The sequence below is a fragment of the Moschus berezovskii genome, chromosome 20 (assembly GCF_049115385.1).
Source record: "Moschus berezovskii isolate FMDL1 chromosome 20, NW_MosBer_1.0, whole genome shotgun sequence".
Lineage (NCBI taxonomy): Eukaryota > Metazoa > Chordata > Mammalia > Artiodactyla > Moschidae > Moschus > Moschus berezovskii.
The window spans coordinates 58,592,088-58,606,256 of NC_142479.1; the positions used below are offsets into that span (position 1 = coordinate 58,592,088).

The 14,169-nt window shown below is 44.0% G+C and overlaps 1 protein-coding gene across 8 annotated transcripts in view; it reads left to right on the forward strand.

The window, feature by feature from the left end:
• Positions 1-3,059: 3,059 nt before the first annotated feature.
• TLK2 (tousled like kinase 2) overlaps positions 3,060-14,169 on the forward strand; it is a 118,495-nt gene continuing 107,385 nt past the window's right edge. For 4 of the 8 annotated variants that reach the window (XM_055408145.2, XM_055408148.2, XM_055408147.2 and 1 more), the window contains exons 1-2: positions 3,725-3,875; positions 5,368-5,453. In XM_055408145.2, coding sequence (XP_055264120.1) covers positions 3,740-3,875; positions 5,368-5,453 — 222 coding nt within the window. In that variant the 5' untranslated portion in view covers positions 3,725-3,739. Of the gene's footprint in view, positions 3,554-3,724; positions 3,876-5,367; positions 5,454-14,169 lie in introns of those variants that run through there. The other 4 variants (XM_055408152.2, XM_055408155.2, XM_055408151.2 and 1 more) reach the window with 2 other exon arrangements.

Consider the following 14,169-nt stretch of genomic DNA (forward strand, 5'->3'; position numbering starts at 1 on the left):
GACTAATGTACATCCAGTTCCTTTAAAGCATTTAACCTGTTGAGACCTGCAGAGCACAGCTTGGGGAACGCCAGCTCCCTTGTCCCTTCTGTAACTATGAACATAGACCTGGAGGACTTGTCATATGCTACCATGAAGGCAGGATCAATGGGAATATCTAGATGAATCCATGTTTGAGCCTTCTGATATCAACTGGGCTTTGCATGGGGAGTGTCACCATTTGCCAGCCTTTGACAAGCTGAGTTTCACAAAGGTGCTCTGTGAGCCAACACACTTTAAACAAGTGGGTTCATGAACCCAAGGTTAAATTACATCGTGAGAACCACTGGACCACAACAAAATCATCCATCTATTCTTTTTTCTGATTGTTAGTATCTGATATTTTCACTTGTATGCTTATGTGTGTTAGTTGTTCAGTCGTGTCCAACTCTCTGTGACCCCAGGGACTGTAGCCCGCCAGGCTCCTCTGTCCATGGAATGTTCCAGGCAAGGATACTGGCGTGGGTTGCATTTCCTTCTCCAGGGGATCTTCCTGACCCAGGGATCGAACCCAGGTCTCCTGCATTGCAGGCATATGTTTTACCATCTGAGCTACTAGGGAAGCCTAGTAGTTTAGAAGCATATAAGAGGGTATCAGAGGATGAGATAGCTGGATGGCATCACTGATGCCATGTTCATGAATGTGGGCAAACTTGATGGAGATGGTGAGTGACAGGCTTGGCATGCTGTAGTCCATGGGGTTGCAAAGAGTTGGACAGGTCTGGGCGACTAAAGAACAAACAGAAGCACACCATTTTTGTGGGAAGCAAATTCATGAAATTCCTATGATCAGTTCCTCTGGGATGAGTGTTAGATGTGGAGTGGGCCATGAACACGCCTATGATAGTGTCAGTTTTCTGACATGCAGGGAAAAACACACTAGGCAAAGTGAAACAAAATCTCATCTTTTCCTGAATTTCAATGACTAGTTTTATTTTTATTTTTTCATAGTTACCTCAAAAAATGGAATCATAGCCCTTTAGACCTGGAAAGGACTCTGGGAATCCTCTGGTTCAAACTCCTTCACAGATGAGTTTGGCGAAACTTGAAAGGTTAGGTAATGGGCCCAAGCAGTTTGTGGAGGAGCTGCCTGGAGCTCAGCTCCAACTCTGTCCAGTGTTCTTTCTCTTAAACTCTTCTCTTTTGAGATGTTCCAGTGTCATTTTAAGGAGTTACTTTTTTGACCATTCACTGTAAGGACAGAACTCGTCTCATGTGCTTTTCTTTTCTGAGTTGTAGAGGAACATAGTCTTGTTCTCCTGCTCCCCTGATAGTCCTTTCCGTCCGTTCAGTTGCTCAGTCGTGTCCGACTCTTTGCGACCCCGTGGACTGTAGCCTACCAGGCTTCTCCATCCATGGGATTCTCCAGGCAAGAATACTGGAGTGGGTTACCGTTTCCTTCTCCAGGGGATCTTCCCGACCTAGGGATCGAACCCGGGTCTCCCGCATTGGAGGCAGATGCTTTAACCTCTGAGCCACCAGGGAAGCCCGCCCTTTTTCCTACCCTCTGCCTGGAACTCGCTCTCCCCTTCCTCTTCAAACACTGTTCTCTATCGAAATGAAATATGTGTGTGCAAGGCCCAACCTGGCTGGGATTTGAAGCAAGGTGACTCTTGGCTGAATGGATTTTTTCTACAGTGCTTGAATGTGCCCAAGGGTTTAGAAGGCTGGACAACTAACAATAAGTAAACTGCCATCCTTTGCCCTTTCAGCAGGTCTGTGTTCCATGAATATAGGAAGAATTAAGAGTAAGGAAGAAAGAAAGGCAGAAACATCACCTGAAGTACTTGCCTACCCCCAGAAAAGTTCAAGGCTCTTGCTCATTTTACGAATTTTCCCCAAGCCACTCGTTGTCACACATCTTCAGACGTCTGATCAAGGAAGCATCAGAGGAAAATAAAAAGTTGGGTATCTGCGTAGAAGTCCTGGCTCAGATGTCGGTGGAGAATGTGATTTTTTTCTCTGGTGGTGGGCCGTCAGAATGGGAACCTTCTGTGTAGGAAGCCGCCTAGCTGAAAGCTACTGCACCCTTGCCTATTTCCCATTCCTTGGTAGACACTGAGGGGCAGGCCTGTTTTCCCCATTCTAGCACTTATTCTTAGAGCCCCCTAAGTACCCAGGAGAGCCTTGTTTTTAATCAAAGGTTGAAATGGAACCTCCCCCAGGGCGCACCGAGAGAGTCCCTTTGGGGCAGCACCCCTCCCGCACCCCCTCCCCCCCGCCTTCCGAAGGGCAGCACTGTGGTAGGGGTGGGGGCTCAGCCTTGATCCCAGAGCACCACTTGACCCTAAAGACGCCCTGCCAACCAGGTACGTGGCGGTGAAGCTCTGTCCGCTTTCCACGGCGCAAACGTGGATTTGGGGAGCAGGACGGTGAGTTTGGAGTGTGGCGGGGCGTGGGACCTAGCCAACACGGGGGGACACAGCCAACTCACTAACTGGGCGTCTCCGGGGAAGTTCGGGCGGGGTTCGTCGTCTCACGGCTTTCTCCCTCTAAAATCCATCCCAGGCAGAGCAACCCCACTTCTCACCCAAACTCGTGGAGATCAGGGATTAGGAGGGCGCGGGGTTCGGCGAGGCGGATCCGGGAAGCGCCCGGCCCAGGCAGCGAGGCCCCTCCAGCGTTGGTCCGCGACCCAGGGCGCCGGCCCAACCGCTCGGCTGGGGCCGGTCCCGCGGGGCTGGGGCCGATTTTACGAAGACGGGAGCGGGGGCTCCGGGACTCCGGCCCAGCCGGGTCAGACCTCCCCTCGCGTCGCGGTGCGTCCGTCGGCGCCGCCCGTCAGCCCGCCCTCAGCCGCCCGGCGAGGCGGCGGCCTCCTCCGCCGGCGCGGGGTCCCCTGGTTAACCCCTGCCCGGCAGGCCGGCCGCTGATTGGAGGAGGCGGGGCGCCGGGGCAGCGGGGACCCCCCCACCTTCCTCGTCCCCTCCCCCTCCTCCCCCACTGTCGGCACTTCCCCCACCCCCCCAGGACCCCCCCGCCTCCCAACCGTGCAAATCTCGCGAGGAAACACGCGGTTTCACTAGTGTGTTTACACCGATCACTACTAATCCGGACCGAACCGATCCGGATTAAGGGGCCGGAGGCGGGTCCTGGGCTCCAGCGGTTCCGACCCCCCCGCCTTCCGCGCCGCACCCGAGTGGCCCCTATCCGAGCGGGCCCCCACCTCCCGGCCGAGCCTGGGCCCTTCTGCGTCTCCCTTGGCCTTTGTCCGGCGCCAGGAGACCGGTCCCGCGCCCCCCGCGGCCGCCCGGGCCCGGGCCCGCGTCAGGCGCCTGGCTCTGTACGCGAGCCCGGGGATCTGCGGCCTCCGAGGCCCCCCTCCCCCGCCCGCCCTCTCGTGGAGCCCGGCGCCGGCGGCGGCTGCCCGGGCGGGGGGTTGCGGCGCTCAGGAGAGGCCCCGGCTCCGCCCCGGGCCTGCCCAGGGGGAGAGCAGAGCGGTCCGCGGCCGGGTCGGGTCGGGGCCCCTCCCGGGAGGAGCGTGGAGCGGCGGCGGCGGCAGCGGCGGCGGCAGGTGAGAGGCTGAGCCCCGGGCGGGGGAGGGCGCCGGGCCTGAGGTATTAACCGTCCGGGCGACCCCCTCGGCTGAGGAGGCTGCGGCCCGGGCCCACCCGGGGGCCGGCGCCGGGCCGCAGCTCCCCGGCGCTGAGGCGGGAGGGGCTTCCCGAGAGCTGCGGGTCGCCGAGGGGCCGGGTCGAAGATGGGAGAGGCCCAGGCGGCCCCGGCCTGGGAGTGGGGCTTGCGGCCGGCGGGGAGAGGGGGTCACCCGGGCAGCTGGAGGCCCCGGCAGCCTCCCGGGCGCCCCCGAGAGCTGGCCCGCCCTCCCTCCGTGACAGGTGGGCCTGGAGTTGGGGAAAGTTTGGAGCCGGCGGGAGACGAGGGGCGCCGGGACCAGGCCCCATCGGTCCTGCTTTCCGGCTGTGGGTTACAGGGAGGATCCCAGCCCAAGGCCCTGCTGTAATGAGACTGAGTGGATCTTTCCTTAACATGAGTTGACATTAAATGGAATAACCGCTGGGGCGTCATTTTCCGGGCCAGGCCTGGGGATGGAGGTTTAGGAAACGTGCCGAGACCCTGGGGCTTGAAGGGAGGCTGCAACCTCTGCCATTCCGGCCTCGATTAGGGCAGGGCGAGACTCGAGGAAGGCCACTTAGGGAAACACTCTCTCAATCTCTCTTTTTTTCTTTTTCTCTTTTCTTTTCTAAGATACCTTTCTACCCTTCTGAGAATTTCCTAATTCCCTCTCTAACCTGCACTTGTCTGTGTGGGTGAAACTTTAATTTGCCACCCTTTAATTCCTCTTTGCCCCAGGCTCTCAATCCAGGAAGGGAAATGAAACTGGAGGCTTTGTAGGGGCTGTTACTGAAAATTGTGGAGTTGTTAGATTGCAGAGGGGCATGTTTAATTCATGTTTTCAGTGAACTTTTAAATCATGCCAATAATTCCAATAGCTATTTAGTAATATGTTCAAAGGGGTTGTAGGTAATGGTATATGTACCTTTTCTACTTTTAATATATGGGCGATTTCCAGTGCATTCTGCAAGAGTTGATTTCTTGCAAACGATGGAGGTATTTGCTGAGAGTAGCCTGTGCATTAATTGGTCGTGGAAGGAGTTTAAAAATGGTGTCCTCTTGCCCCTCCCTGCTTGGAAGGAGTGCTAAAAGCAGATGTCTGGAGCAACCTACTGCTCCAGGGAGTGGCAGAGAAAGATTTTGTAAAGGGGTGGTTATGGAGCCATCCTAATTTCCTGAGTGGATGCAGGTTGATGGTTTTACCATGGGTTCTCTATTAAAATGAAGTAATTAATTCCTTTTTTCATGCTCAGAGAAAGGCATAATATAATAGCGTTATTTTAAGGTATTAGTAGCTTCTGATTCATGCTGAATTATTTTGAAGTTATTATTAATGATTCATATTTTTAGTTTAAGAACTAGTTCTTGTGTGTTTGGGAAGGAAATATCCTTAAGTACTTACCTAATTCAAAGGTTGATAGAAGAAATTTTCTTTTTTTGTAAGCTAGGCTTTGCTCAGCTTTTACAGAGATTATATGAAAGGTTTGAGGGGGGTTTTTTGCTGTTAAAGTCAAATCAGAACTAGTTAAGAATAAGTGACCCTCAGAAGAAGACTTTTGAGCCACTTTGTAACTTTAAATGTAATTACTATTTGATATAGTGCTTTGTGGTTTATTACTTGTATGCTATATTTACTTGAGGTTTACCTGTATGTGAATATTCTGCGAAATAGTTACTATGCATTTTGTTGTATCCAAGAATTGGTTCTTCATGTTTTAGCTTTTGCGGTCTCACAACCTATTTTTTCTTTCTCAGTAGAAATGATGGAAGAATTGCATAGCCTGGACCCCCGACGGCAGGAATTATTAGAGGCCAGGTTTACTGGAGTTGGTGTTAGTAAGGTGAGTAAAATGATGATAATGAACACTGCTCATAGCCAACTTTAAACACATTTAAAAACAAAGAGCAAACTGGATGGATCATACAGATACATTGACGGGGAGAAGATCTGGCTCACAGTTCCAGAGAACTTTTAAATCCTATCAGTTGTTCCACTCATTTAACAGGACACTTGAAGGTACTCTGTGTGGAAATATATGCTTCCTTTTACCCTCTAATGTGGGAGAGGTTTCCCATGGGTCTACTGCAAGGATACTAACAGGATGTGTCTCGATTCTATGCCATATTTTGTCAAAACTCCTCAGTCACTCAGATAAAAACTGCTAATGAAAAGGTATTGGCATAGCTTCATTGCGCTGGGCTTTGGTATGGTTACGTGTAGAGTTTTGAAAAACGTGCCCCTGCTATGTCACCTCTCCAGATCTGCAGGTTAGCAGATTCCTCATGACTGTACCCCAGACTCCTTTTCCTTTCCTCGTATTTTCCCTTCTTGTTCACTGTTTTTGTTCCAGTAGCATAAGATCAGGCCCCATTCATGGGCAGTATTATGGCTTCCTGTGCTTCTTTATGAAACTGCTGCCTCACCCCTCTACTCTGATAGGAGGACTTTAGAACAAAGTATAAAACCTATTTATGATTTTAGTACAATATGTAAGATATATTTGTGATGTTTTATTTAAAAGCTTCACCAATCTAAGATGTTGTTTTACTTGGACCTGAGACTAGAGAATTTTTCATCTTTGACTTCTTCCTGTACTTTCCAAGAAATATTATTTCTCATGGCAACTTGGATCTTAGTCTCATGCTTTGGTCAGTAGCTTCTTAAAGGAGAAGGTGTTTGTCAAAGTTTAGTTAGAAAAACTGCTTTGATGAGTGTCATAATTTTGGTGGGCTGGAAAAACTTGATAGTTTTTGTTCATTCAGTAGATATTGAATACCTGCTGCGTACTAGGCATCGTGCAGGATGTTAGGGATGACACTTCCGTATAGTGCTTCCAAGCCCTTACTGTAGAGGGGAGCGTGGAATAGATAGAGGATAACTGGATTGGGAGCTGTATTAGACCTGTGGTGAGGTACTATAGGAACACAGGATTTGTTACACATTTTGTAATTCTTGGTTTCTTGGCCTCTTTAAGTAACTGACTTTTGTGGCACTTTAGAGTTGCTGTGCTCGTGACTGTCGTTATATGTTAGTTACATGACTGAATTCTCTTATCTAGGTGAAGTAGCTTCAACTGTACTTGAGTAGTATATTTGAGTGTTAAATTGATCTCTGATTCAGTTGATTGCCTAATAATGACTTTTGCTGGTAATTCAGTAAAAGTCTTGTATCCAAATCTGTCTCTTCAAATGCTCACCCACTGTGTAAGAGTAAGTTTGTATTCAAATTGTATACGGTTTAAATTAATTGGGCTTTGTTAGAATGCTTTTCTTTCCTTCTGGTTTTAGGTTCCTGGTAGCTGTATCCAAGTATATACTTCCCATGAGGTAGAGCATAAGTTATGGGAATGAGTAACATCGTGAATTCTGCTGCTCAGGCCCAGCTAAAATCATGTAACTGAGGTGTCAAAAAACAATCTGTTTAACAGGAGTTCATTTTTATCCAAATGTTTTTGTATCGTTAATTGTGTTATTTTGAAGTTTCCCGTCATGATAAGTATATTGATTACAATAAATCTGTTACTCTTGGACCACTAGGAGAGTTTTTACCCGTAGCAAAGAAACTTGGGGGGAAAAAAGCAAGTAATTATCCTGTAGCTTTGTGTAGTTAGGAAGAGAAAAAAGAAAATCTCCATTTTGTAGGGCTTCTTATGCATGCAAGCCATTGTTTCTCTCAGACCGCTTATTTGAAATAGGAGCGGGGAGGGGGCCATGGTACTGGGAAAAAAGGTGCTTTTGGATAGACGCTTCCTTCTAGCTTGGAATTCCTCATTATGGGTCATCATTTCTCAGTGAGGATGTCGCTGTGTTGATGACAGCTTTCAGTTTTGCAGAGATCATGAGTGCTTTCAGCCCTTGGAAGTGGGAGAGCAGAGTGGCTTTGCTGTGACAGTGCCATCTAGTGGGACTGGTGCAGCCGCATGGCTGTCTCTTGAGTTTCTCCTAACTATTCGTAACATTTTCAGTACTTTTTGATGTCCATAGAAGGAAGAAAGTTGGTGCCACTGTGGATTCTTTCCTAGTGGACAGGATGTTTTAAGTAGCTGCAGTCTTTGAACTTCCTGGTGATTGTAGATCTTCTGTCATGTTGCCTTGAGTGTTTTGCACCTGCAAATTAGATATACAAAACTTAGGCTAGAAGAAAATGGCCATGCCGCCACATTTATTGCTTGCAGTATTTAAGTTGCTCTTTGCTTATATTTAGGTTATTTGCAAATTAAATTTTTCTTTCATTGCATTTATGCACATTAATTTTATGTTTAATATTTATAGTAACTGGTAAAACAGAAGCATTTGTTACGCACTTTGGGATGTGCCATGTGGTTTTGTTTAAGAGACTGATGCTTTCTGTCATCAGTGAGTGGGTAATAGAGGGAAGGAACCTGACGTGCACTGTGAAGCTGTAATTGACTTTCCTCCTCTACTCTAGCTGCCACTTTTTAGGACGACCTGTAACCGTTCTCTTAGCATTTTTGAGATGATAGGTTAATTGGGTAATGAACGTACTTCTTCATGTCTTATTGACTTGGCATGTGAACGCTGCTTCTTTTTTTTTAAGATCTCTTCCTTTAAGTACGAGATAATCCACTTCCAGTAATGTGAAACTGACTGTACCTTGTATTTGTATGTTTTCAATGAGAACTTAGTGCAGTTTATATTCCCTACTCTCTCCCCTTTAGACTACTTAAATACAGGTAGTCTCATCTCTGTGATTCTGGAGACTGTAATGTAGGTGGAATTCTGCTCTTGCATGTAATATTTATCTGTACCTAGTTGAATTTTAATGCTAATATAGTAACAAATACTTCCATAGTATTTTCTGTGTGCCAGATACTGTCCCAAGTACAAGAAAAGCAATAAATGAATTTAGATCTTTCATAACAGGGATACTAGTCTTAATAAACATTCCTTCTCTTTTTATAAGACATGCTAACTGATGCCCAGTGCATTGCTCCCACCAGTTGATTTATAGACTTACCAAGGACCACTTTATGACAACTTGCACTTGTGTTATAATTATATGGCTCAATACAAAATTGTGATAACCATTGACATACAATGAAAGAATTGTTGATTCTGTGAAAACTAAGTTATCTACCTTGGAAAGACTGAATATAAAATGAGGCAATAAGGAGATAACTGTAAAAATTTATTAAAATAATTTTTTCTTTAACCTGGAAGAATTCTTCATTTAGATACTTGGCAAGTATCTTAAAAGTTCTTGCTTCACGTTTAAAGAAATCGAAACTGGAAATAGTAGATGATGCATTATGGGTGTGGTTTGTGTAAGACAGTGTGAAACTACAGTCGGTAGATCTGTAACTCAACAGGCCTATAGGCAACAGAATAAATGTTTCTATACTTTAAGTTCAAAGAAAACATTTGTAACTATAACTTACTTCTTTGATTAATGTCCTTGGTTTCAGTTGTATTGAATAAAAAGTGTGTTGGTGTTGAAGAGAAGAGTGAAATGAGAACCATGAAAAGTGGGACTCCCTCTTTTGGCACAATAAACTCATTTCCTATCTTTTATAAATGTGTGTGATACATGATCATTTTAAATAATCACATCTGACTTCTGAAAAGAGCTTGAACCATTTGATAACCTTTCTCCTGTCATGTAGTAAATTGTATCAATTAGAAGGTGTCAGTTATGGATACCTAGTGTTAGCTATTTCACATGCCAGTGCAGGAAATTTTTAAAAATATGTTTAAGTGTTTACATTTAGTACATAGTTAGATGGTCAGTAAGCATAAATGCTGAAAAATAGTTTACGTTTATACCAGTTTTAAGAGTAACTATCCTTAAATTTATTATTATGTTTGCCTTTATGTTCTCTTCTTTTCGTTTACAAATCTTCCTCAACTTATGTCCTGATAAACCCATTGTAAGTTGAAAATACACTTAACATACCTAACCTATCATAGCTTAGCCTGCTGCTGCTGCTGCGTCACTTCAGTCGTGTCCGACTCTGTGCGACCCCATAGACAGAAGCCCACCAGGGTCCCCCGTCTCTGGGATTCTCCTGGCAAGAACACTGGAGTGGGTTGCCCTTTTCTTCTCCTAGCCTACCTTAAACATGCTCACAACACTTAAACATTAATTTATGGTTGGGCAAACTCATCTAACACAGAGCCTGTTTTATAATAAAGTGTTTAATATCTCATGTCATTTATTGAATTTTGTTCCGAAAGTGAAAAGCAGAATGATTGGGTACAGAACGGTTGAAAGTGTATTGGTTCTCTTACCCTCATGATGGCATGGCTGACTGGTAGCTGGGCTGCCCTCACCACTGGGCAGCGTGAGAGAGGATTGTGTCACATATGACTAGCCCAGGAAAAGATGAACATTCAAGATTTGAAGTATAGTTCCCACTGCACGTGTATCTTTTTTGCACCATCATAAAATTGAAAAATCGTTAAATGGAACGATCGTAAGGCAGGGACCATCTGTACTTTAAAATTTATTGAATTCTACCTTTATTTCACACGTAGTCAAGTGTCAGCTCTTTTCTCTTCTTTCTCCAGCATTTGTCTGCCCAATGCTACTGCCTTAATCCAGACCTTCCTCATTGATAACTGTAACTGTATCTCCCACCTCATTCATCTTTTTGTAAACTGCTACCAGTTATATTTCTAAAAATACCAGTAATGTTGTTTTACTCCCTTATGTTAAAGGCTTCACATTATCTACTGGATGGAGTTAAAACTCCTGACTTTTTAACTTCATGGATTGCTGTCTCCTCCCCCACTGCTGTGTGCTGCTGGCTCAAACCATGACTGGTCTCCTGACCTGTAGTGCTGTCTCCTAGACTGCTCCTTTTCACTCGTCACATGAACTTTTAGTTTACTCTTAAGAGCATAATTCAGGTATCCCTTCTGTAGAGCTTTTCTGGATAGCCTCACCAATTCTAGTTGTATTATCTTATTAGCACCTGATGACCTGTCTTTATTGTAACACATTTGTTCTCCCTGTTAGTCCCCTTGAAAACATGGATGTTGCCTTTATTTCTGACTGTTCAAATGCTCAGCACATTGTATATACTGAATAAATCTTTGTCGAATTGGGAAACAGTTGAATTAAAAATAGTTGTCATCCAAATAGGCATGTTTCTTGTTTTAATGTAGTTTCCAGACTCTTGGCTGGAATTGCATTTAATGTAATGACATATTTGTATTGTTTAGTCACTCAGTCATGTCCAACTTTTTGCGACCTCGTGGACTGTATGTAGCCCACAAGGCTCCTCTGTCCGTGGGATTTTCCATGCAAGAATACTGCAGTGAGTTGCCATTTCCTACTGCAGGGGATCTTCTTGACTCAGGGATCGAACTCTTATCTTCTGCAAGTCTCCTACATTGCAAGCAGATTCTTTATGGCTGAGCCACTGGGGAAGTATTTGGGCTTAAATTTTTCTTAGGTTTCTTTCAAAATCTCTCTTACGATTCTTCTACTTTCTGTTGAAATTTTTTTCGTTTATTATCTACAATAAAAGATAAAGTTCTCATTCTGTTTCCCCCATCTTCAAAATTTTGCCAGCTATTTGTTTTTTAACATTTCATTTTTCCTCTCTTCTAGTTTGAAAATTATGTACTCTTTTATTAGTTACCACAGAAATTACAGTATGGATCCTTTATATCAAGGATTGATGTTAATCAATACCTCTGCCCTCCTTTTTGTCAGTATAAGGGCCTTGGACCTTTAACTTCATTATTCCTCGCCACTTCACATGCTGCTGTTCTATATTTAATTGTATATGTATGTATATTTAATTAGTAGACTTTATTTTACAGAAAATTGAGCAGTTAGTACAGAGTTGTCATATACTACTATCCCATCTCTCCAGTTTCCCCATTATTAACATGTTACATTAATGTGGTAGACTTGTTACAGTTGATCAATGAGTATTGATACCTTTATTATTAAGGAAAGTCCTTAGTTTAACATTAGGATTTACTCTTTGTGTTGTATAGTTCTATGGGTTTTGATAAATGAGAGTCATGTGTTAACCATTTGTATATATATGTTTTTAAGAACACACAGATTTTTATTGGATCTGTTTTATGGTTATGTTCATTTAGCCTAACCTACATGTTTACCTGTGTTGTGTTTACCACCCTCTTTGTTGTTCGTTCCTTTTCATGTCTCTGACCTTCCATCTGGAATGCTTTTTCTTTGGAATTTCTCTGGTGTGGGTCTACCGGTAATTATCTTCCCGTTGTGTCTGCTTTAAAGTGTTTATTTGGGGTGTTGTTCTTGGATTGCGATGATTTTGCTCGGTTTAGGATTCTAGGTTGGCTTACTGTGTTCTTTCAATACATTGTTTACTGTTGTCCACTGATTTCCTTGACCTCATTTTACTTTTATTATCATTGCCATTCTGTTGCACGTAATCTGTCTTTTCTTTGCCTGTTTTCGAGATTTTCTCTTTGTCTTTGATTTTTTGCACTACAATGTAGAGATGAGAGATCTGTCTAGATTGGGTTATTTACACCTGAATATTTTGGAGGAACCTGAACATACACATAAAATAAGTAGATTTTAGTTTTTAGAGCAGTTTTAGGCTCACAACAAAATGGAGTGGAAGGTATGGAGACTTCCCAGATACTCCTGCCTCTGCACATTTTGACAAGTGATGAACCTGCATTGACAACGCGTTACCATCCAAAGCCCATAGCGCACATTAGGGTTCACTCTTGGTGGTATATAGTCTGTGGATTTGGTCAAATATATAATGATGTGTGTTTATTATAGTATCATACAAAGTTTTACTGGCGTAAAATCCTCCGTGCTCCAACTGTCCATCCCTGCCTCCTCCCCTAGCCCACTGCTGATCTTTTTACTGTCCCCATAGTTTTCTCTTTCCTGGAATGTCATATAGTTGAAATAGTTGGAATCATACAATATGTAGCCTTTTCAGATTGGCTTCTTTCACTTAGTAATATTCATTTGAGTTTTCTCTGTGTCTTTTCATGGTGTGTAAGCTTGCTTTTTTTTTTTTTTTAAAGCCCTGAGTAGTATTTCACTATCTGGCTGATGTTGTTCAGTTGCTAAGTCGTATCCAACTCTTTCTGACCCCATGGACTGCAGCATGCCCCTAGTTTAAAGATTTATTTACTTGTATGTCTGTGTCAGGTCTTAATTTTGGCATGCAGGATTGTCCTTGTGTCATGTGGATCTCATTGCAGCGCACGGATTCGGTAGTTGTGGCGCTCAGGCTTTTGCTCTGAGGCACATGGGATCTTAGTTCCCTAACCAGGGATTGAATCTGCATGCCTGCATTGCAAGATAGATTCTTAACCACTGGACCACTAGGGAAGTCCCTGTGCCACATCTTATTTGTCCATTCACCTACTAAAGGATGTCTTGGTTGCTTCCAAGTTTTAGCGTTACGGATAAAGCTGCTGTAAACATCTGTATGCATATTTCTGTGAGTGGTTGAATTATTTTGATTTATTCTGCTTGGAATTTATTGGATGTCTTAAATCTGTGGGTTGCTGGTTTTCATCAGTTTTAGAATTCTCAGCCATTGTCTTTGCATATATTACCTCTGCCTTACTCTCTTTTTCTTGCACTCTATTTAAACATATGTTAGGCTTTCTTACTTTATTTTCTCTGTCTTTTACCCTGTCTTCTGTATTGCTGGTCTTTTATTTCCCAGGGCTGAATACTGAGTAGGTTCATTCTGAAATTTCCATCCACTTTTTTATTTCTTCTTATACCTTCCCCTTATTTGTTTTCTGTTTAAATTTGATCTACATGCTGCTAGCCATTGAGTTTTGTTGAGGGCTGGTTTATTTTTATGTGGCTCTTATCCTCAAAGGATAGCTCTGGGCTCCTTGTTTAAAGTAGAAGGTAAATTTCCCAGAATCACCTCATTGGGCAGGTCCTGGGCTTTGTGGTTTCCTTTACTGAACTTCACTCTCTTTAAAATTGTAGTAAATGAGTTCTTTTTGTTGAGTTGCTAAGTCACGTCCACCTCTTTGCACACCAGGCTCCTCTGTCCTCCAGTGTTTCCTGGAATTTGCTCAGATTCATGTCCATTGAGTTGCTGATGCTGTCTAACCATCTCATCCTCTGCTGCCTCCTTCTCCTTTTGCCTTCAGTCATTCCTAGCATTAGGGTCTTTTCCAGTGAGTCGGCTCTTCGTATCAGGTGACCAAAGTATTGGAGCTTCAGCATCAGTCCTTCCAATGAATTTTCAGGGTTGATTTCCTTTAGGATTGACTGGTTTGATCTTTTAATCCAAGGGACTCTCAAAAGTCTTCCTCAATACCTGTTTGAAAGCATCGGTTCTTCAGTGCTCCGCCTTCTTTATGGTTCAGCTCTTAACATTTGTACACAACTACTGGAAAAATCATAGCTTTGACTATATGAATCTTTATCAGCAAAGTGATATTTCTGCTTTTTAATATGCTGTCTAGGTTTGTCATAGCTTTCCTTCCAAGAAGCAAGTGTCTTAATTTCATGGCTGCAATCACCATCTGCAGTGATTTTGGAGCCCAAGAAGATAAAATCTGTCACTGCTTCCACTTTTTGCCTCTCTGTTAATATTTGCC